Below are 24,821 nucleotides of genomic sequence, written 5' to 3' on the forward strand. Positions count from 1 at the left end.
AAGACAAGCCTGGGACACATACTTACTAGAAACAATACTCTGGAATGCATTTGTGGTTGTAGAGTGCATTTCATGGTATCCTGCTTTAAACTTGTATTAGGACTACTATTTTTAACAGCGGGGTAGATGCATCACTCAACTCTTGGCACAATGAACTACAATAGAAAAAGAAAACCCACTCTTTGCATTACAGTCTCTGCTGATACAGAATCACAATACATTACAAATATTTCCTCACAATTATTGTCCCCTTAGAAATTAAACCAAAACATTTGAAAGGTTTTCATCCTTTTACCACTTTGTTCCGAAAAAAAAGAAGCTGAGAATTTTTATGAGACATACAGAAACATCAGTATGTCAGTAAGCAATGATCAAAATGACACACAAAGGTATGGGCAATAAAAGACAGCTATTCTCAAACACATGAAAAAAATTGTAGCTAAGAGGAGACTTAAATGCACATGTTGGGAGAGTGTATGTGGAGCAATGCCAGAGTGGAGTAGTATTTGTAATTTATACTTTGAAATTATCTTTTTCCCCCCTGAAAATCCAAACAAATCACTTCACAACTGTTTGTCATGGTTAGGGTATTTTCCTGTTCGTTAAATTTCTTGTCTCAGACTGCAATTTCCAATTATTTATTTATTGTAAATGGGATCTATTTCCCTGTGTATCAATAGGCATGTTCTAAACTTGAACTGTAGGCTCCAAATGTCATTAGTGAAGCCAGTAAGGGATCTTGAGTGTTTTGCAATAGCACAGTGCTTTCTAGCATGATTGCTGCCACTTCCTTTGAATATTTGAATATTTGTGCATGCAGCTCTTTATTATTGATATTTTCTATAGCTCTACTTCAGTTATCTTTGGAATAAGGTTTCTTTTTTCATGTTAAAGTCTCTTGGGCAACTGCTTTGCACCACTCTTGCAGTAAAGCTGGTTGACTCAAATGCATCATATAATTCATCCAGCAGCCACTCACTGTTTTATATATGACAAAACAACAGAAATTTTGTCTTGGTTATGATCTCCTAATCTAAAATAACCAATCACCATCCATAAGGCCACTAACATTTAAACCTATCCAAACCACACACACAAAAAATCACTCTTCAAACCAAAGTTACTTAGAAAGTTATGGATTTGCTGCAATCATGTGAAACTGGCAGGCTATTTAGAAAGAACAAGCTCCACCTGAATAACTAGAGTTAAAATCTTTTCCTCCAGGGAAATGTGACCTAGAGAAATGCTTCACATTATCCCAGGAAAAAGAGCCATGCTGAAAAGATTAGAAACCATTGCATGCACTCAGGCACACATATGCGTACCCGCACGCACGCTCTCCCACCCCACAGCAATACTGTGGGTAGCAGGAGGAGCAGTGCACTTTCACAGACTCCTGCCTCGTGCTCAAAGGAAATGCAGCAGACATTTAAATATTTCCAAACCAAACAAGACATCCTGAAGGATTCTCCTCCTGTGGCCTCATTATCTGCTTACATCTGGGTTTTTAAAAAATCGAAAGAAAGGCTGAAGCAGGCAGAGCCACCCTAGACAGGAGCATATAAGGGGCAGTGGAAGAGAAAAGAGAAAAAAGGTTATTACCTTAGCTCGGGCTGCCCTCACTTTCTGAGGAGTCTGGATTGTAAAAAAATTATGGTTAGAAACTAGAACAACCATTAAAACAAGGTGTCTTTATTTTCTAAGGTATCACGCATATAGCTTTAAAATGTACAGGAGGGCTGATTCTGTAAAGGCAGTGACAAGCCCTGTTTGTAAGTACCTGACCGCTTCTCTAGGGCTTAGGGACCCATTCTTCCTTACAGCTGCACCGTTGCATTAGCTTTCCAACAGGAAGATCCAGGGAGCAGCTCTGCACCCTGTGTGAGCCCTGGGGGCCGGGCACAGCCTGAGGCTTTGTGATGAGCAAGCTGTTGACATGAGTAATAGGATGATTCAGACAAGACCTTTTTCAGTGAGTGCCAAACATCATCCGAGCCCCATCCAAACCCGAGGAGAACCTTCCAAAGGTTGTTCCCTACATCACACACCCTCACAATGTCTCCTCTTGTCCCTAAACCCTCCCTGGATCTTTGCTTTAGTTTTGGGCATCTCTATACCAGAGGAAAGTGCAGCCTGCCCTGCACTTCCTGATGGTCTTGTGCACCTATTAACGTGAGAGGGTATGAGCTGGAAAATTCCCAACCGTTTCCAGTGTCTGGGGAAGGAACTCCAATGCTGGAAGGAACTCCAATAATGGACTTACTGCCTGTAAACATTCTGCCTGGGGGGAGGAAGAGTAATCAGCAAGGAATTTGGCTTCAAAGTCAATGGCATGATACTGTGTGGTCACGCTGCATTCTCCACTGAGTAGCCCTGGAGAGGCTGTGTCTTGCTGATGCAAAGTAAAACGTCTTCAGGACAACTGTTCCCAAAGATGCCATCTCACCTATAAAACAACCTAGCCAATACCTACAAGATGGGCCATCTTGGGTGGCAGAGCCACCACCAGTGTCACCCCAGGAAAGCACTGTGGGCTTCACCTGTGAGCCAGCCCCACTATTTGCCCCTTCCCACCACTTCTGGGAAAGCTGTAATGTTGGGATGAGGAGTGGGACTTGTCAAGAGAAGGAACAGAGGGAAGGCATGAGAGAAAGGATTCACATTTCACTGGGAGTGTCGTGGAGACAGTAATAGAAGAAATCTGAATCAAAGGAGATGAGAAATGAGAAAAGGAGGACAAGAATAACGTCCTTATTCCTTGCTCCAGCCATGTTCAGCAGCTTGCCTCCCACTTGGTATGTGCTCTGTTTTTTCACCTTGAGAATGTGGTCATCCTGTAAATAAAGTTCATTTTTTTTAAAACACAACCAGCACCTCTACTTATGACATGTCTGTAGGTATTTGCCTTAGCAAAGCCCTGAGCAGCTCCTAATGCTATAATATCATGGGCTTCCTCGATATGAGGCAGGCAGGCTTTTTGGCAGTTTGTGTTAGAACTGGATGCAGTACAAACTCTGAGGACCAGCTTTGGTGTTGCTTTATGTCATAAGTCGCCTCCTGCCTTATATCTGAGTTGCCCTGCTGCAGAGGCAAAGGCTGCTTCAGGCACGTCAAGGAACAGGCTGAGGTAAGGGCAGAGCAGCGCTAAGGAGAAAGGCATGCAAGCGGCCCTGGGCAGAAGGACTCTGCTCCCCTGGGCTGGAAGGAGCACGGGTGGAAAATGTTGGCCTGACCAAATGCAAACAAGGAGTCAGCTCAAGGGCAGAAACTGGTTACACACTTCAAAACCCTGCTTGTCTTTGCCCTGCTGTTCCTCCCGCGCCTCTGCTCTGAGCATCTGAGTTGAGTTCAAACCAGTCCTTTCCTCCAAACTGGGTGCCTTGAGATATTCTGCATCCCAAAGACCCTGGGAGAGATGGATGACAAGCAACCTTAAATTTTGGGCAACGTGATTTCTGGCTTCTCTTGCTGAAGTGGCACGGATTCCCATAGTAAAGGTGTCCTGGGCTTCCCAGGTGAAAGCTGAGGTTTGCCTTGAAAGACAAGACGTAGGGTCCCACTGCAACCACCCTGCTGTGTGGCTGCTGTGGCACTAAATCCTAATGGGGATCTTTCACGTCTGAGCCTCTTTCTATGGCTGGGGGGAGTTTCTGTGTACTGGCTATCCAAAGGCTGCAGATGAGCATTTTTACAGCCTCAAACTAAACACTGTGTCTTTCCTACTAGGAGAGTTGCCATCCCTGAAGTCCAGGATCTACTGGCTGCTGACATTTACATGAGAATTTATGGCTGTAATAAATTATGCTTCATATTTTCCTTATTTGGAATAATTTTGGAGTATCTTTTCCCCACAATATTTTATGGCACTGCAATAGACTACATTTTAAAGGACCAGGAAGATGTTAAAGTTACCTTCACTGTATAAAGAGTTTGGATACAAAACTTTCCAAGAAAGGAGGTTTTGGACAATGCAATGTTATTTATTTACTTAAGCCATTTTATAATACTCTGGCAGTCTAGTCCGATGGTGAGGTCCCAGGGAACTTTGATTTTTTTTAATATTTTTTTTTAGTCTCTGTGCACAGGATGTACTTACTTCACTGATAAGACAAAAACAAGGGTTTTCTGAAGGAGCAATTCTGTATTCTTTCTCAGTGACTTTATCTCTGCAGACAGACTACAGGTATAAGGGAAACAGGAATACTGGGGTAGTTAGGACAGCTAAAGCTCATCTTAGAAGGAATCTGCAAATTACCCATACATGAGTTAAATGCATTTTGATCTGACAGCTCGAAATGCTTTTGGTAGAAGAAATCATATATAGAGATCCCCATGCCCACCCACCCACCCACCCAGTGCAGAGAAACAATGCGAACTTCAGTAAGCATCTGATATGTTTGCAGTCACCATTTTAGCTACCTGGAAATATTTTAGAGATAGGAAAATAAAATCTTTGAGAGGATAAACAGAAAATCACCTGTTCAGGGTGAATGCTCATTTTCATCCCCATGCTGACTTCTCTATTTCTCCATCCCCTGCTGCCTTCATTTAATGCATTTCTGCATTTCCTTTCCTGGATTATGCTTTCAGGGATTGATGGCTGTACCCCTCCTGCAATGTGCCAAATGGTAAGGACGTCCCACCCCACAGGTCAGGCATCTTTGCTTCCTTTTTTTCATTCAGAAGGGTCTTACCATCATCTTTTTATTCACCCCTTTCAGCCTCCTTGGCTTCCCTCTGTCCTAGTCTGCCCTTTGCCTAATGCTTTCCTTTCTTCAGAATTCCCAATCTCTTTCCTCATATGAGTGATCCTAACCACCTCACTTTTGCCCTTTTTTATCTCCTTCCTATGCAGCAGAATTCAAACCTGCTTCCCAGCCTTGACCCCACATGTGCTTTCCCTATCCTATCAGTCAAAAGCCTTTCTTTATAGGGTTGCTTTCTGTAAAGCCATCCTCCTCCTCTAGTCACCTCTCCAGTCTTTCCTGCTTTCTGGACACATTATTGGTGACACATCTTCTAGGTGTCACCTCACAGGAGTAAGTGGATGTCATGTTTTCCAGGTGCCCAGGCAATTTTGGATCTGCACACAGCCTCTTCATGTGTTCCCATGCCCTGTGCTCTCCATCCTTTCAGACTGGGACCACCCTTTTTGAGCTGGATCCTTGGCTTCAAACCCCCGTGTCTCCCTATGACTCACTTTACTGGTCTGGTTTGACTTGGATCTCAGCTGGAAGTCCCCCCTCTCAGGAGCTCTGTAACCACACAATACACCCAGCGACGCAGTTTGGCCTTTTCAAAACAAAATAGGCTTTAAAAATCAACAGGAACATGTTGCTCTGATAACTGGGTTAAAATAACAAAAGAAAGCCCACACATGTGAATACGACTTCAGTTTCATTCTTCCCGAGAAAATTTTGGGCAAGTTCCACGTAGTCTTGGCACCTCAGTGCTCAGTCTGGGAGAAGCAGGACACCGCTCTCTGTCCTATCGGAAATGGTGTTAGACAGGAGTGTCTGTCAGCTCTGGGGACAGATAGGGATGGTGACACACCAGCTGGCTGGCCAAACTTGCCAGTCTCCAAGGACTGTCAGCTGCTTCCCAGTCCCCTGGGCGTTTGCTCACCATTTCTGGGGGCAACTTACAACCATCCTTATTTCATTGGCTGCACATTTCCTCCTACCTGCCTCCTTTGTTTTGCTATGTACAGAGAAAAACAGCAATGAAAAGCACAACAATAGATCTCATATCGAACAATTTTTGTTTTCTACAGGCTACTCATATTTGCTGGTTTTCTTCTTCATTCTCATCTCTACTTACCAGGTTCTCCACATCACTGTTAACTCCTATTATTAATAGTCATGTTTAGCAATGAAATACTGGTATTTGAAAGTATCTAGCTTTCCCAGTGCACTGGGCAAGGTGATTTTATAAATAATATTGTTATTGATGATAACAGCTTAGCATATTTACAATATAGCATGTGATCAGGCTGGAAACTTCTCAAAACATTTGTAGTAGGTTTTTTCTTTCAGTTACACTAACCAAAACTCATAAAGCATTCCTTTGCTTGCTCCAATGTAACTAAGATGAGAAGTTTGTTCAGGGGCTTGAAACACATAGCATACAATCTGGGCACTAACCTTCCAGTTGCACCTAAGGATTTCCAATATAATATCTGTACCAAAAAATTTTAAAATATCTGAACTCCAGCATCCACCATCCTTCTAGTAAAGGCTTTGGAAAAGGTCTTGGTTAAACCTTTGCTAAAGAAAATAAAGCTCTCACATGATGAGAAGCTGTGAACCAAAAACTGGCTGCAAGAATAAATGGCGATTTTTCATCCCTGAAAAAAGGTTGGCAGAGAAGTGCCAAGGTCTGGTATTGTTTAACGTAGATATTGGCAGCCTGGAAAGGGGAATGGGAATAAGGAAATGAAATGTCTAAATACCAATGAAGTTATTTATGTTAGTCAAATCCTGGTACTTTGGTGGGGGAGGCATGTCAGAGGGACTTAACCAAAGCAGGCGAAGGACCAATGCAATGGCAGGCAGAGCTAAATTGGTGGCACATGCAAAATCGGACGTGCTGGAGGGGAAGGCAAAATATTCTTGTCACTGGAAGCATTTGAAATCAGCTCTGGAAAAAGACTTGGGGCTTATTGAAACTTAATAGAAACTGCCTCCTGTGCAGCTGTGAGCTGCACATGGAGAGCAGTGGGGACTATACAGCATCACGCTAGAAGTCAGCAGTGCAATTGTGTTAATTACTTGTTGTTCAGGACCTGGCATCTTGGCCAGGATTCACCTCACCTAACTCCAGAGCAGACATCTTCACCTGAGCCCATCACCTGAACTCTTTTACAGCCAGTGGAGAGAAAAGTGCAAGCTGAGGTTAAGATTCATGGTCTCCTAAAGCAGAGATCTCCAAGGCATCACATCACTTTTCCTCTGATGCTATTTTGACTACTTTTTCTGCAAAAGGAGTTTTGACACCTAGCTTTGATGTCTGTGCTGTGCAAAATTGTAGTCTACTGCCTAAGCAGGTTTTACTTCTTGTGAGGTGGGGGATTAGAAGAATCACGATAAATTGCTGGGGGTCAGAAAGTCAGGAGATGGTGGTTAGCTGCCTTGGGAAGGAGACAAGAGCAGACATGGTAAAGCCACTTAAAATTAATAAAACCTGGTTAAGATGAATCAGGGGCTTCTGTCTTGACATTAAATTTAAAATAAACATGAAGTGGACAGAAAGACACTTGTCTTTTAAACACCACCTACACAGCCTTTGGCGGTCCCCAGCACAGGACACTGGAGAGACCAAGAGCTAAGTTCAAAGCTGAGTGCAAGGCAGGCTATCTCATACTTGCCTGATGCAAAATTTTTTGCATCTTCTGAAGCATCTGGTGAAATGGGCTGAACAGGTTGGAAGAATTTCTTATTTGTGTACAGCATTTACCTGCAAGGTTGGACAACAAATAGTTTGGTATGACTGTCACGTGGATACCTTGGGAAATGGATGCCCTGGCAAAATTAGGTGAGATGACTGATCTTCCTAAAACATTCAGGATTTAGAACACACCCTCCAGAGATGCTTTACCATGAGCAAGAGGGAGATGCTAGACCTCTTACCACTTTTTTTTTAAGTCCACCCTCTTTCAAGCAGAGGACCATATGGGCATTGAGTCTGGGCTGATGACGAGCTTGATATGCTTTCTAAATGACATGAGTCCTCCTGAAAGAAGGTGAAAGCAAGAACACTTTCTGGGGAACACTTTCTGGGGCCAGTGGGTTGGGGGGGGGGGGTTTCAGGGTTTCTACCTACTGCCTGCATCTGTAAGGGTGTGAAAGAACTGTGCCAGGTTCTCTTTCTGGTGGAAGGACATGACCTTGTGAATGACAGCTGTGCAGGCAAGAGAGGAATTCATTATCATCGCCACAGATCAGACTATGCAGGACGTATGCTGTAAGTGGGGGCTTTCCCAGCTCTGGGGGGTCCTCTGTCTGCTCTTCCTGTGCCCAAGTGCCTCCTGAAGTGCTGAGCTTGGGACTTTTCTTAGCTGCATGTTCCTTCTTCTGTTTTTATTTTACTCTGTATTCAAAGGACTAAGTAGTGAGAAAGGGCTCTGGCTGTTTCAAACGACGTACAGGAAATGAACAAGCTGACTAGTGTGTTTGCCAGCACACAGATCTTTTTGGCATATCTAAAGCCTGTCTGGACTACGGATTTGCCTCATTTTTAGCCATTAGTAGTCAACCATCAAAGGCTTTTCCATACAGAAGGAGAGCCATGATTTGCTGTGGTGCATGCTCCTGACTAACAAATATGTCCTGAGATGCCCCTGGATGGGATGGTCTGTTTCATATGAGCATCTGGTTTCTGTTTTTCACCCTTGGAGTGTGGTTCCTGCCTGCGGACCCGGTTGTTCTGAGATCCAGAACCAACTATGGGCAGGTGGAAACTGCTCAGATGTCTTAGGCCTTTCTGTACTGCTCTTAGAGCCACCCCTGGGGAGGCAGCCAGCCCCCAGGTGATGGGCAGTGGTGGCTGAAAAGGAAGACAGGGCTCTCCTGTGATGAACAAATTTCAGCTGCTTACTGCAGATCCTTTTCTACTCAATGAAAGCATGGCCTTTCGATCCCCTTTCCCTCTGAGGATGGGGCCAAGAAGGAGCTGATCAAATAATGTACTGTCTGGTTAGTAGCCCATCCCTTCTGGGCTAAATACCAGGGCTGTCCTTCTTTTGGTCTGTCTTATGCCTCCTGTGGGCCTGATCTGCTGAGTCACTATGAGTCTGTCCTCATCTATTGTGTCCCCTTCCTTCAGAAACTCAGTTGGAGAGTTCCTGCTATTTCCTATATGGAGCAGGAACTTAGGAGGAGATAATCAGCAGGCTTTGGTAAAATAAAAAGTTTTAGGAATCCTAGTTCTTCTCATTGGATTTGGGAGAGGGATGCACGTGGATGTCTTGTCCTTTACTGAGGGATATCTTTAAACCCTGGCCCTACAAGTAGGACTGTGGTGCAAGCCATTCATCTGCAACAATACAGAGGAAATCAGTGGGGAAAATGTACAGGAAATGTCAAGGGTTTGCAGAGATCTGCATATCTGGTGTTATTAGAACAGAAACAGCCATGTATGAATCATTCACGGCCATTCCTTGCCCTCGTGGTTTTGGTAACAAAGGCCATTGTTTGAGCTACTATGGGAGCAAATCTTCTGACCTGGGATTGAAGAAAAACTCACTTGGCAGAGGGAGAAATCTTCTGAGGTAATCAAGAGGCATGGAAGGCTGAGAGAGGACAGCGAAAGAAGATTGGAAATATTGGAGGTCTAAGGCTAAATCATGCTGGGGGAATAGAACTCTGCAGTCCATTGTGTTGGCCAGATTAGGCTCTCACTGCTGTCATCACTTTCCTGGATATTCACCGTCGTTACCATCACAACCACACTGACATCAGGCATCACTGCTCCAGCCCAGCTCCACCTTTGTCCGCTCTGTGCTTTTGCTGAGGGCAAGCACAGAGCTGTGGTCCTTTCTTCTCTTGGGTGGAAGATGAGGCTTCACTGGCTGGGGGCAGTGGTAGCACAGTATGCCAGCTGTATGTCCTGGGGTGTCTGGGGGGCTGTGCTTTTGCCATCTTTTGGGATAAAGCAGTCTTCTGAAATCCAGGCTGTCAGTTGATTTTCATAGAAGAAATAATGCTTCTGGAAAGAAAACATATTTGAAAACCTACCAGCTGTGTGAATCTCTCCATGCTGCCTACTGCTGGGAGCTTGAGCAAGGCTGGGCTGCTTTACACATGCGTGTGCCTCAGATAGGTTTCCCTAAACGGCTCCTACTGCTTTCTTGACAGAGCCTCTGAGCCTGCTGAGTAACTTGGCCGAGCCCTGGGCCCTGGTTCTGCTTGTTCAGACTACTTTGGACACTTTCATGAGGGAGTCAAGCCAGATTCCTCCTACTCCCTGCTCCTCTGCTGTCCTGGGACAAGCCTCTGTTTGTTTGCTAGAGGTTGCGTATCTTGTGCTATTGCTTTTTTCCTGTCCGCTTCTCCTTGCTGCCTCACACTAAGCAAAGCCAATATATTCATGTATTCAAGTGTCCCACTTCCCAGATCAGCATGGGGGCACTGGCGAATCAGCGCAGCACAGCTCTGTGCCTGACTCAGAAGGGGGGAAAAAAAGGGCTGCACTGCAGCAAGGGGCACTTTCTCATGTCTGAAAATGGGATTTAGGGCGTGATACAAGGAGTGGCATTTGGTGTCTTTTTTTTAAGGGGCTTCATTCTGCTTTTCATAGTTAGACAGTGGAGCTTCCCATGATAGCTGCAGAAGTTACCCCCGTTCTCACACCTATTTCACCAGTGATTACCCTGACCTGATAACATTCACATCGCTCCCCGGTATCTGTGCCCTCTGCATTACTGCTCTGCCTGTTAGGTGAGCAGGGATCAAAGTACACTTCCTCCACTGCTTTTGTGGTGCTCCTTGTCCTCTCTGGTGAACAACTCTGCCCTCCCGTCACTACTGGCCAAGTGATCATCGGGTCTTACCAGCACTAAGGGACCGTGTGCCAGAGGAGACATGACAGAGGCTGGAAACATCTCCATGTTTCAGGAATTTTAACGTTGAAAGCATTTTATTCATGTTTTAAAACAGTGAATCCTGCCGCTGACTCTAATCTTGACTGCATCTTCCCCCGTCCCATTTTATTCATATTCCCTCCACCGTCCTGCATCCTGAAAGCAAATACTGCTCTCTAAGCTACCAGCAAAGGCACTGCAAGCCACCAGCGGCCAAGAAATCTCTGTCGGGTAAACCTCCAGATATAAAAACCAATAATGAGTGCGAGAAGGCCCAAGGCCTGGCTTCAAAGCCTTGATTCGACAAGTAAAACTGCCCAGGAGCTTCCAGCACGGTCTCGCTTTAGATCCAGTTTCTAGCATTCAGCTATCTCACAGGGAAAAGCTGCAGCCCTTTAACGCAAGGATTGCCTCCTCACAGAGTTGATACCACTTTAAAACCTGGCTGCATTGGGCCTAGCTTGCAGCTGTGCGTGTATAAACGAGGGATTACAGTGATGGAGTGTCCATAAACCAGTTAATGCAGTTTCAACTAAATCACACCTTTCGTCGCATCAGAAAACTGCTGTGCGTGAGACCCGGTCTCAGAGAGTAATTTTAAACTGGTTTGAGCCGCTACAAAAATAAAACCGAGAGATTTTTTCAGCAAGTAAACTGTGTTTGGTATATGTTAATCAGGACAGGTATAAACCGATCCAAAGAGGATCTCTGAAAATGAGATAAGATTGTGTACATAAGGGATTTCAGTAGCTCGGCTACATCACTTATAAAACTTCTAATTTAAACTAATGCTACCTATATTTGGACAGTAAGAACAAATGGGCTGCAACTCTACTGCAAGGAAAATATTACCCACGGGGATCTAGTCCAAGAAATCTGTCCTTTATCAGTTCCTCAAAAGCATCTCAGGCTCTTTGAATTTCTCCGAAAACATTGAATTACCTGTGAGCCTAATGGTTCTTTGCAAAACGCTGCAAATGCATTTTGCAATAGTTAAAATAACCGATGCAGTGCAGTTAACATTTCTCCATAATCTCCTAAATAAATTTAAATCCACTGTTAAAATACTTTTAATTCCAGCTGCAGCTTGGTAGTGGTGTCCCAACAAATTTTAAAACCTCCTCCTCCCAGCATATTTCTTTTTAGAAATGACCAATGGAGAAGCCAATAGATTTCTATAAATCACTGTTGGATGAAAACAAGCATAAAAAGGAGGCTTGAAGTTGTTTAATATTACAGATGTTTTGGAGCTCTATTCAGTAGTTGGCAAGTCACACGAAGCTGCTCTGAATTCTTTATAATCTAGACACAAAGATCATTGAACTCTGAGAGAACCTCTGGGCTTTTATTCAAAAATATGTTGGCTTCTATTTACCTCTTTCTTCATTTGTATCTATCAAATGGCTCAATGTATAAATAAAGCCCGGGTGTTCTTATTAGCTAAGGCAGTATTTCATGCAGATTAATGCCAGCAGGTTTTGTAAAATACATCTCTATTCAAAGCTGGAGTATGTTTTGAATTAATTTTCATCCTGTATATGAATCAGGTATATTCTACTCCAGTTCTTATACAAGGCTCAGCTGCAGCATATAGGAGGAACCTGTAGTGTTTAGTTCTGGTCCCATCATCCTTCTTCAGCAAAGCACTTTTAACCCTAAGCATCTGCATAATCCAATTGACTTTAATGGGAGCACTCACATGCTCAGGTATATTAAAATTATAATTGAAAGCAGCACCTTGCTTTCTCAGGGCCTGAGTGACATACCTAGCATTTTATTGAACGGGCTTATTTAAATGTTACCTCATGCATATGTTATGAGCAAATCTTTCTAGTTCAATAAAATCAGGCTTATTGTTATCGAGTTAAAAACATAAAATAAAATAAATAAATCTTTGCCTCCAAAGCAGTCCAAAACTGCTACACTAAACTGAGAATATTGTATTGGCTAAAAGTACTTTGCCAGCTGACCCAAAACAAAGTAAGATATTAATCTAATGGTGATCTTAATAGAATAATGGGCAAGAGGATTTAATGGGATTAATAAACTGACTGCTTTAAAAAATGCTTTGGTCAACTACCAGCTAAAAATTCAAATCCCACATAAGATATCTCTGCATTTGGCTAATTTTTCCAGTGTTAAATTAATTGTCCAAATGATCCCAGCTTTGGAGTGGTTGAGTGTTTTTTTTTCTGTGTAACATAAACACCCTTACAAGCAAAATCCCTCCACTGAGGCAGTAAGACTGTGATGAAACCAGATAATGGAGAAAATATATATATTCAAATATGTATATATAAATTTATATATATATATAATCTTTTCTATATATATAAAAGATTATAGCGGATCACACGCAAACTGTTTGAGGCACTCCAGCATGATTTCTTCCCACCCTGCGGAAACTCTGCCTAGTGTGCTCTAATAATGGAAATGTTTGGATTAGTCTACGCTCAATCCATTTGCCTCAGTGCCTCACCAAATGTGAGCTACACCATCAGTCTCGATGACTAACTATTTGCAATGTAGCCGTAGCTTTCTTGTAGCTGTGGCGGTCTGAGGTCATTAGCCAGGCGAGGTTTGCGGGAGACGCATTGCTATCGCATTAGATCGACTGATCTGCTTGGAAAAAAAGTAACGTGGCCTTTGGGATACACAAGGTCTCCATCTGGACAGACCAGACTCTATCTTGTCTCATCCTCCTTTGTGCTCACCTGTAAAGACAGAGGAGTTGTGAGTGGTAGCGCAGGCTGAAGCCCCAAGCTGAGAGTCAGCAATGATCCTAATTTTCGGACTCAGGGAAGGTGGGCTGGGTTGTTGTTGGGTGCTACGTGGACTAAAGCATCCTTCAAGAAAAGAAAAAAAAAAGAAGAAAAGGCGTATTGCTTAGGCATCTCTCAGCCCACACAGAGAGGACAAAGCAGCCAGGGACATGTCAGTGTCAGCAGGCAAGGGATGAAAAGATAACAAGTGATAAAGAGGAAAAGAGTGGACTGTTGCCATAGAAAAGGGCAAGAGCTAACAAAGCTGCAGAGACATGCATCTTCCCGTGTTTTATACCACTCCTCACTTTAGGATAACAGCTACAGGGTCACCAACAAATACATGCTCAAATTCAGGTGTCCCCTCCCGGGCTCTTTCATGATGCTCAGACTAAATATACATACCCAAATATCTGGTTTTGTTTTAAAAGCAGAAATTTCAGCTTTCTCTGGTGCTGTCTCAGAGGTGAGCGCTGCGTCACCACTGCTGCGATTAGAAGTCTCGACGTGCTGGATGTCTAACAGAGGAATTCTTCTTCCAAAATACAAAGTATTTGGACATGTTCAATGATTGTTAACAAATGCAAGAAGATGCAAGGAATTTTTAACTGTATGGCTGAAACATTAACTATTTTGTGCTCTCGGTGGCATAGCTCTTGGCCTTGACTCTCACTGGTTCTGCGGCCACTGGAGGTCTTTAGACTAAACAACAGCCGAATCCCTAGGGTAGAAGACACCGTAATAAAACAGAATATCAAAACAAAATCAGATCAAATGAACCTAAAAATCCGGCCTTTTTATTTTTTTCCCCTACCCGGTGTTTGCTGGTCACCTTTCCGTCCTGAAGAAAGAGGCTGGGTTCATTTTGCTGAAAACACCCAGGAACACACTGGTGTCTAAAGAGCGCTGCTTCTGAAGCGCCCGTCGCTTGGGAAGCTTTCACGGGGGGAAAAAAAGGAGCCTTGGCCTGTTAAATAGTCTTAAGGCATTACGGGGACAACACAGGCGGTCCAAACTGAAGGATGCCCGAGCAGATCCTACTCCTTTCTTGGGAGAACCGGCAGTGCGAGCATTGCTCGCCTTTTCTAGGATACGGCGGCATTCAGAACGCGGGAAGGGAGATAAATCAATAACGACGATAATCATAAAATTAAAAGGAATAGCGCTGCCAGAGCGCGGCGGGGCGGCGGGGCTGGGACCCCCGCGGCCGGCAGCCCGGCGGGCCGGGGGGAGCGGGGCTGCGCGGGCGGGCGCTGCCGGCGCGGTGCCGCTGGAGGGCACTGGCGCCCCGCGCCCGGCCGCCGGCGAGGAGGAGGACGGCAGTTTTTTTCTCTTTGAGGTCCTGTCATTCCTGTATAAACAAGTTACGTTCAAGTGTTTAGGATATAAATTACGACCATGCAGGCTTGCCTCGGAAAGAATGTAAACACAGCACTGTGGTCGGAGCAAACTCTGAAACTGACTTTATAATTTATCACAGGCCCTGAGAAGCTCGGGGAAGAAAAGGGCATGTTTGAGCATAAATATATATATATATATAAAGATGGAGAGTTTTATTTCTATGTATAATTACACAGATATCATTTTATATGAATATATGTGTAACGATGTGTGTTTGCGTGCTTGTACATCCCCACACCTATACAAGTATCATTTTGATTAAACTCTCGCGCTCTTCAGCTTCTTGGGACAGCTGGGGACAGCGCGGCGGGGCTGCCCGGGCTTGCGGGGCTCACTGGGGTACGGGGGTGCATCCGTGCCCTCCGTGAGACGGCCCGGACTGCGCGGGGGGAGGCGGCGAGCTGCGCCCGCCGGTGGGGCCTCGCAGGGCTGCTCGCGGGACGTGGCTGTGGCCGCGGCCATCCCCCGGGGCTGGGCCGGGCCGGGTGTACTCGGTGGGCATCTCCACGGCGGGGCTGCCACGGGGCCCGAGGGTTCGGCCCGGCTGGGACGTCTGCGGGATGCACGGGGAAGCAGGCGGCCGGCTCCGCCGCTCAGCCCCCGCAGGGTACGGCTGCATCTTGGGGACTGGGTTTGTTTTGCTTGGGGTACTTCGGGGCCCCTTTTTCTTTTGGTTTGTTTTCTTTTTCCCCTTTCTTTTCTTTCCCGCCCAGTGGTCACGCCATTCTCCGTGCTCCCTCCTGGCCCCCCAACACTTACCAAGCTGTATTTTATCGTGAAGCCTTTTCGCTTCCCTACCCGTGACGTGCCCTCCCGGGTGCATCCCCGCCTCCCAGAGGGGCTGCTGTCCTCACACCTGGCTAGACCCCGTCGAGGTACAAAGGGACTCCGACGGGAGCTGCGTGGGCAGGCGGGACGGGGACAGGGCACACTAGACACAGCCCCAAGCCCCGAGGAGGGCGATTTGGTTCTGGGGGAGCCCTCGAAGACAGAATACTGCTGGTTTGTGTCCACTTTCTCGGTTATTTCAAAGTCTATCCAGCAGCGGGGAAAAACTCTGTGGGAAGTGGAAGCGAATGGGCAGTGCAGCCCAGAGACCACGGCACTGGCCCCCTCGGGTCGACCTCTCCCTCCTCTCCTCCACCTCCAGCGGCTGGAAGATTTGGGACTGCAGTTTTAACAATCTTAGATGCTGGGATGCAAGAGTTTTCCCAGAAGCCGAGGGAGAATAATGACCTATCCAGCGCGTAGTCGTTTATATACATTTTATTGGAAAAAAAAATTTGTACATCAAAATATTTTGGCAAACTGTAAAAAGTATACATAAGTGCAAATATATTCTCCTTTTAAAGCAATAGTGTGTGAGTATACACGAGATTTATTTAAAATAATTTTTTAAAAATATTGTGGTAGAAAACAACTTTTGTAAAAATAAAAAAAAATCACAAAACATTGTATTGCTGCAATACTGGAAAAAAACAATTGGAACTGTTCTTAAAGTCTATACACGAAAGGGCTAAACAATACTGTTTTAATAATATCGATGGGTCGGTGCTGAAGTCCATACATAGTGTCCTTGGTGGGGCTCGGGGAGAGAAAAAAATAATAATAATAAAGAAGTAAATTTCCCGCTAAGGCAGCAATGAAAGGGGGGAGTCCTCGCAGGTGCCGAGCTGGGAGATTTTAGTTTTCCTATTCACAGACACTTTGTCGTATAAAAATATATCGAATTGTTCCCTTCCCCACAGCTCGATTCTTTAGGAGGTCGCAGAAAGGCGGTTTGTGATTAAGGTGGTCAGACTTGGCATAAGGACACTTAGGTGCCACCAAACCCCAACACGTCACGCAAGGCATTTTTCTTTGGGGACGAGCTGTGGAGAGTTACATCGGCTGTACGTGTCCTTCAAGGGGCGGAGGGGGACCGAAAACACTGCTTCCTTAGGTAACTTTGCTAAGTGACTCGTGTACTACCAATGCTATCAGAGTGCACATTTTATTTATTCTGCGTGGGTCCGTCTATACCTCGGCTCTGTTCGATGCCACCCGAGTGTCTCTGTTGGGGCGCTGCCTTCACATCACGCAGGGCTTGATGTCCTGACAGACGCTTTGATGGTGGTGATGGTGGTAGTAAGATCCGCTGGCGGACGGATGAAACGACGAAATGCCATTAAAATTGAGGACGAAATCTTTCCTGTCGCACACCGGGGAGGGGTGATGCTGGTAGCGAGGCAATCCCACTGCAAGAGAAGGAAATAACAAGAGCTGCTTAGAAACCGGGTAGCTCTGCTCGGGCGGAGCAGCCCTTCCTCCCTCTCCCGCAGGGAGGAGAGGCTGCGTTGCAGCGGAGCTGACACATGTCTTCGTTTCCCGTGATCTCTGCTCCCCCTTTGAAATATTTTGGGAACCCCTCTCTGGCTTTCCTAGCAGGGCGATCTCCCGGGGCAAAGCCTGCCCCACTTGCAGGTCAGAAAGCGGCGGGTCTCGTCTCCCCGAGGGAGGAGGAGGGGACATGGATTCCCCCCGAGTTCCCCCATAGCCCCCGGACGCTCAGGTCTCAGGGTACGAACCCCCGTGCCCGCTCAGGGTACGACCCCGTGGCACACGGGCTGATCAGAGGAAAGCGGGTGGAGGTGAGTGCCCACGGACACATGAGTGGCTGCATCCCGGGAGCACGCGTGTCACCCACCCCTCCCGTGTGGGCACACGGGCGTTGCTGTCTGCCCTTCTCCTGCGTATTTATCGGCGTGTGCGGTTAGTCCAGCCTCCGCGTGTGGGGTAGATGAAGGAGTGCGTGTGTGCGAGGAGAGGATGCGACTCGCGCGGTTTTCTGGATGCGCCGAAGCCGTTTGAATCTGACTGCCATCCTGTCTCCCTCTTACCCCTCCCCACCCCGTCCCTGGGAGGTCTTTGCTTTTGACCTGAGCGGCTGCAGGTTGAGTTCCAACCACGACCCGTTTGTGTGTTGATAGCGTATTTATTTATGCGTGTGCGTGTGCGAGCGTCCGCACCTAAACGCGTGTGTGCTCTCATAAACGCAGTGACACAGACCGAGAGGACAGCCTACGGTTCATCAACGACACCAAGCGAAATACAGCCGCGGCACCGACATGTAAATGACATCGCAAATCGCCGTTTTCTTTTCCCACAGCCTAAGGCAGCCCTTCGGGGTACAAAGTCACGGGCCGCATGGGAGACCTCTTCTCTCCCCCCCTCCCCCTCCCCGCCAGCCCGCGCCGTAGGCCCGTGGTGGGATCTTTAGTCTGGCAGGGTTCCTGCAGGATCCGGCGGGGAGGGGAGTATTGCCTGAGGCAAAAGGCCTGCAGGGTAGAGCCAGAGAGAGATTTGATTTGGCTTGCGGATGTCAAACTCGGCTAGCGGGATCCTGTCAAATCTGACTGAGGGTCAAGGAGCGGGGACAAAAAAAAAAAAAATAAAAAAAAAAAGAGAGAGAGAGAGAGAGAGAAAGGAAGAAAGAAAAAAAAAAAGTGGCAAAAGAAGGAGAAGGAGAGAGGGAAAAATAATAATTAAAAAAAAAAAAAGAGGGAGACGTACCCGCTTTTCCCCCGGGTGGCGGAGCCAAGCCCTTCGGCGGCAGCGGCCGGCGGCGCTGCGCAGGCGGCGCGCAGAGCCCCCCTCTCCTCCGGCACTGTCCCCTCCTTCACCCCGCGGAGCTCACTTTATAAAAGTGATTATTTCGCTGGATTTCCTCGGCTTTCTAATAACCCTGCTGGTATGCTCACCATAAACCGGTGCACTTTATTACAATCCTGATTCAATCATTTAGCAGGATTTAATAGTGTGTGAAAAAAATCTCTACCCCCCACCCCTCCCGCCCCCCATCCCTCCCCAGCTTCGAAATCCTTTTAGCAGAACCGAGCCTCCTGTTTCCAATTTTTTTCCTCTCTTATTCTTGGGTCTGATGGAAATTCAAGTTTTTTAAGGCCGCCCCGTCGCTGTCATGCAGTAGAGGATTATCGGCCGATCAAGAGCGGTTGCCACCGAATTCGCTTTGCGTATAACTAAGAGAAAGGGAAAGGCGAAATACACTTGCTTTTGTGGGGAGAGGAGGAGAAAGATTACCGCTGGCAACAATTACGAATGAAGGCTCTCGGATCGTTTTTCCACATCTCCTTTCGCTCGACCAAAACGTTTTCGCCGCAGAGATTTTACGTAGCACACACGAGTGAGAATTGGATCCGCTAAAAAAACCCCAAACCCAAACCAACCCCAAACAAAAAGCCAACAAAAAGAGGGTTTTTTGAAGGGGTTTCTTTGGTCGGTTGCTTTTTTGGGGGGTTGTTTTGGCGGGTTTTTTAGTTAATCAAGGGACAACGATGGCTTACACTAAAGCCCTGGGCTCAGATCCTGAAGCTGTAGAAAATAAGTAGAGAGACACCGTTTTGCAAAGTGGTGACATTAAATCTGAGCTGCTGGAAATGGAAACTCGTATTCGGCATTAAGAAAGCCTCCATCGGCCCGTCTGTATCTGTTTATCCGTCCTTGAACAGAAACGATTCCGATTCAAACCGCCCTGGCCTCAGAAACCGTAGTGGAGGTTTCTGAGGGGCCGGAATCCTGGTTCTCTCCCCCTGCTTTTTGTTTTGAAGAGCTATTCTTGGACTGTTCCGAAATGAAACTTTCTCGCCCGGGAATCTCCTTTCCCACCTCGGGTGTCCGGCAGAAGGAGGGGGCAGCTGCCTCCCAACCCCGCTTCCCGGGCCAGACCCGCTCCCGCACCACGCGTGGCCCGGTGGGCCCTGCGCGGCGGCCCCCGGGGACAGCAAGGAGTAAAACAAACAGATTTCAACAACAACAACAACAAAAAGTAGAAACCCCAAAGAAAGGAAAAGGAAAGAAAACAAACAACCAAAGCCTCCAAGTAACAGCAGCAAAAGCAACAAACCGAAGCAGAAATTCTTAACGGTACAGGTCCGCATTTCGGCGGGGGATGCCCTCGTGAACCCGCCGGCCTCTTGCCCCGGCCCTCAAAACCACAAGAAAGGACGACCTGAATCCCCGAAAAGTGGGTTTAAACCTCCGCAGCAGAGCCCCGTGTGCACAGAGGAGCCCATCTAGGGACCCAGCGCGTCCCCGCATCCCTACCCTGAGCCGAAACCCCGGTAAGACGGCCACCCGCTCCACAGCCGCCTCTTCCCCAGGAGCCACAGCAGGGCTATTTAATTTTTTTTGTGGGTTGTATTTTTTTGAGGAAGTAAAAACTGCAACAGCTTGCTTTTCCCTGACACCCCAAGTCACTTCTGCGGTGATGACAAAGCGGCTTCCCCGGCGGCCGGGCTCCCCAGCTCGCCCTCCCCTCAGCGGCGGCAGCAGGCTGTGAGGAGGCCGGGACAGGCTGCGGGGCTCGCAGGACAGGAGAGTGATTGACAGTCGCCCAAGGAGGGGGCGGGAGGGGACCCAGAGCTGAGGGTCGCCTGTATTTGTTACTTGTTGAAATTCCCATAAAATTGAACAAGACCCCGCTCTCATAGGGGTTAAGTCAGGCTAAAATCCTCTTCGGTGTGGTCCAGCCCAGACTGTCTTTGTTTGCTTAACCTCCGGGACCCACGTTTAAAAGGGCTATTTGGAAAATTTCCCCGTAAGAGCCCAACATCTTTTACCCATTTTTGTGCTCGGATTTTTCTGAGCAGACATTGTCTGTAATCACCGGCCGGGGGGTGTGTGTGGAGGGGTGGGAGATAGAGACCAGAAAACTCTTTCCCTCCGGTTGCAGAAATACACTAAATCCGCTTTAATCTCACTCGCATTTTTCAAGATAAGCGGTTTGGGTTTGGTTGGGTTGTTTTTTTCTTTTTCCTCCCTCCCTTTCTTTCCTTCCCCCGCGGGGCTTTGGGGATAATATTTAACGCCTTTTTAAATTTTTTTTTAGTTATTATTATTACTACTCCCGCGACGCGTCTCCACAGCCCGCGGTTTACCGAGGCGGCGGCGATGCCCTGCGGAGCTACCCGCGAAGTGAAGCCGCAGCTCCGGGGCGGCGGGGCTCGCCCCGCTATCGCCGCTACCCACATGTCGCCGGCACCGGGGGGATGTGCAAGCCGGGACGGACTCGGAACGGAGCTAGGTTTTCCACGGAGTGCTCCTTCTTGGCTCTGGGCAAGGAGGAGGGATGCTCACAGCCGTGCTTACAGACCCCCTCCCCATGTCCCCCGCCCTCGTCCCTCAAACAGAACAGTTCCAACCCACGCGTATTCTCTCTTGCAGACAATGCCCCTCTTTTTCCTATGCCGTGGAGATCGGGACTTCCCCGCGCGAAGCCCTCGTCGTCGCCGGAGAAAACCTCTCCGGCGTCGGCCTCCCCTCCACCCCTGCCTCGCCTCCCCTCTCCCCCCCCCCCCCCCCCCGAGTTCCTACCTGAAAGGTCGTCGCGGGGGCTCTGGTGCAGGTAGCCCTGCTCCAGGGAGTAGGAGGGCACGCTGGAGTGGATGCCGGAGGAGGCGGCGTTGGCGGCGGGGATGCCCTGCTGCTTTATGTAGGGCGAGGCACCCGAGGCTGTCCAGTGAGCCGAAGGGCTCGTGTAGGGCGAGTGGCACTCGATGGCGCTCGCCATGGCCGGCGAGGAGGGCACGGGGCTGCTGCTGCTGTCGGGGCCGTAGTCCCCATTGGCAGTCACCGGGCAGCTGGCCATGTAGGTCGAGCCGGGGTTGGGCGACATGTGCGGGACGTGGTGGCCGCTGCTGAGTCCCTCGTAGCCGCTGGCCATGGCATTGGGCATCATGTCGAGGTTGTAGCCGTTGGAGTGGCAAGCGAGGGAGGCGGGTGGCGCCTGGAAGTCGAAGCCCTGCGGGAGGATGGAGGCGCCGAAGCCCAGCCCGTTCATCATGCGGTACATGGGCTTCAGCGCCTGGCATTTCCTCCTGAAGCCGCGGGGCCGCCGTCGGAAGGAGCCCTCCTCGAACATGAACTCGCTGGCAGGGTCGATGGTCCAGTAGTGGCCCTTGCCCGGGCGGCCCAGGCCCTTGGGCAACTTGATGAAGCACTCGTTAAGGGAGAGGTTGTGGCGCACGGAGTTCTTCCAGCCCTGGTAGGAGCCGCGGAAGAAGGGGAAGCGGGCCTGCAGGAACTGGTAGATCTCGCTGAGGGTCAGGCGCTTGGAGGGCGAGCTCTGGATGGCCATGACGATGAGGGCGATGTAGGAGTAGGGGGGCTTCTCGGGCCGCCGCAGCCCCGAACTGGCCTTCTTGCTTTTGGAGGACGCCGCCGCCGCCGAGGAGGAGGAGGAGGAGGTGGAGGTGGAGGAAGAGGAGGTGGAGGTCTCCAGGGCGGAGGAGGGCGGCCGGCTCATCTGGAGAACTCCGGGAGCCGGGCTGCAGGAGCGGAGAGGGACGGGGGGCTCCAGCCGCTGCTGGCCGCTCTCGGTGGTCATCTGGCGGAGGGAGGAGAATGGGGCAGGGTGGGGTGAGGCTGTGAGGGAAGGGGGGGAGCCGGGCGGGGTGGGTACCGGGGCGGGGGGTGCCCCGCAGGGGGAGAGCGGGGAGGGGGGGAGGTGGAAGCTGCTGTCCTCCGGGCACCTCCTCAGCACGGCCGGCGGCGGCGGGGCGGCGGCAGCGCCCTGCGCATCCCTCCCCGCGGTCCCTTGCGCAATGGCTCCTCTGCTTTCCGCCGGAGCCAGGCACTGACGGGATGGACCGGCCCGGCCCCGGCCCGGCCCCCGCCCTCCCCACTCCGCACCGCCCGCGGAGGCTCCGCTCAGCGCCGCTCCGCTTCCTTCTCTGCCCCCCACCTGGGGACCATCCCGCTGCCTAATCCGGCAAGGGGAGGAAGCGCAAGAGCCACCCCCCCACCCCCGCCCGCCCCCACTTCAATCCCTTCCGCACTGTTATTCTTTCATATATACTTTTTTCTTGCGTAAAAGGCACAGAGCGACCGCCTATCAGTTTCTTCAATCTTGCCTTTTTTTTTTTTCTTTCCCCGCAGACCCCCCTGAATCCGGCCGAGATACAGAGAGGGGGAGCGAGAGGGGGAACAAGAGACCACCCCCTTTCCAGCTGGCCTCTGTCCACCCGTCATCTGGGCAGGAGGCGCTGCTGCTGCTGCGGCGGCGGCACTATCCCCGGCTCACTCTCGCTGCCGGTCCCGCAGCGCGCAGCGACACCGTTTACCGCTTCCTCGAGGCTCCCCCGGCCCCGCAGGCACGGGTCTGCCCCGCTGTTCCCCGGCATGGCTCCGGGACGAGGGGAGCGGCTGCCAACCCTAAAGCCCGCCGGTGCGCCCCGGGGCACACGGCCACTGATGCCGCCGGGTGCGGGCACGGGTACGTGTGAGGGGGTCGCCCACCCTGAGGCGCCCCGGGCGGCGGTGTGTGCTGCTCCTCAAGCCTGCTAGACCTCCGGGTTTTAAGACTCTTTTCTACTCCTTGCCATCGCCCACCCCCCTATAAAATGCAAATCTTTTTATAGGGCAACGGGGATCGCGTCCAAGGACCAGGGATGCACCCTCCCTCCGTCCCCTGGAGACGTGTCGTTCCCCCCACCCCCGGTGCAGCGGGTGGGTCACGCGTGCTGGCAAACGCTGTTTTGCCAGGAGGAAACGGGGCGCCGGAGGGGGCAGGGAGGAGAGGGGCCGGCAGAGGCAGAGGCCTGCTCCTAGATGATGGAGGAGGCTCCAAGATCAAACTGGAGACGGAAGGAGGACGGCGGCAGGACGAGAGGCAGAGCAGACAGGGATGCTGGACCAAAGGCACGGGGGTGGGAAAAGACGCGGGCGGAGGGGGACGCCGTGTCAGCGTGCCTGCAGCTCTGTGTGTGTGTGTCTCTGTGTGTCCGTCTGTCTCCAGCGCAGCTCCGTGCTGAGAGCTCGCTGGTGGGTACGGGCAGGGAGGGGGTGGGGCTGGTCCCAGACAGTGACCTGCAGTTGAGTGGAAGCAGGCTTTTTCCATCAAACTCTGCCTGGATACCACACACAGAGCCCAAGTGTCAGTTTACTGCCCTGAGCCCGGCTCCTTTTCCCTAAGCTCCACAGTAATTAGACAAAGAAAACCTAAATTAACTGAACAGGCGTCGACAGCTTCCTCCAGATCACCACTGCTACATACATGGGAATGTGTCCGAAAATGGCTTGATTGTATCTGAGGATCAGCTAAGAAAAACACTACCAACCCCGCCAATGTTTACTACACTTTTTTAATAGAAAAAAATAATCGCCCCGTGGATAGACCGTGTTTACCTTTTCTGGGGCATCGATTTAAATTGTTCCCATCGCAAAAAAAAATAATAATAATAATTATTAAAAATCTATTTTTTCCACAAGAGGAGGAGGGAGGCCGAAGTGCTGTTCCTGGTGTCGTTGTTAATGCCTTGTTCAGACTATTAAATAAAAGAAAAATCCGCGGTTTTATATATAAACATCCCTCCCTGCTGTAGAACGGCGAGCGAGCGTCCTTTTAAGCCTTCACGCGGCGGGACATCTGCCTAAATGTCACCTTTGGATGACACGTTCGAGTAATTTCTGAGGTCTTCAGAAGGCTAAGCGCACTAAAGGCGACGAGGGGAGCAAGTTGCCTGGAAATCACCCTAACCTGCCCCCGTTTCAGGCGGTTCGTTTTGACCAGTCATACTAGCCGAAGGGGAAGAGGGTCATTCGCTCCCAACACAGGTGTCGCGATATACGAAGTCGTCGTCGCTTTCTCCGCCGTGCGGGACGGGACGGGCAATGCGGCAGAGCCGGGCAGCTCAGTTCCGTGGAAGAGATCCGCGTGCGGCTTCAATCGCGACTTGACCCAGCCCCGACACAAGAATCGGGGATGCGGTTGGGAGGGGTGCGGTGTGTATGGGGGGGTAACACATCCAGGTAGCCGCCTTCTACCTGTTAGCAATGTCCTCTTCTTCGCAGCGGACTCTTGCTTGAAACACGGCATCAAGGAGTCTCCAAGACGTGGTCCCGAGACTTTAAAAGATGGTTTGGAGCGCCCATGATTAAACAGAAGTGCATTTGCTGTTTGGTGGAGATGTTTATTTTGGTTGGTGTATCCATTTCTGAGCTGATCCCGGCTTTGGAGCACAACTGGTTTGTTTTACCAGAGTATACGGAAATTAAACTTTTTGGCAGATTTGGTTACTCAG

General features: G+C 49.2%; 1 protein-coding gene across 1 annotated transcript; it reads right to left on the reverse strand.

Moving 5' to 3' along the window:
- Window positions 1-16,812: 16,812 nt before the first annotated feature.
- On the reverse strand, window positions 16,813-22,320 carry FOXF2 (forkhead box F2; the record flags this gene model as incomplete). The annotated part of the gene is given in 4 exon segments (XM_084279995.1): window positions 16,813-16,979; window positions 21,115-22,216; window positions 22,218-22,283; window positions 22,285-22,320. Coding segments are annotated over 4 exon segments (1,371 nt in total).
- Window positions 22,321-24,821: the final 2,501 nt, after the last annotated feature.

The sequence above is a fragment of the Gallinula chloropus genome, assembly GCF_964237585.1.
Source record: "Gallinula chloropus genome assembly, chromosome: 2".
NCBI classification, from domain to species: Eukaryota; Metazoa; Chordata; class Aves; order Gruiformes; family Rallidae; genus Gallinula; species Gallinula chloropus.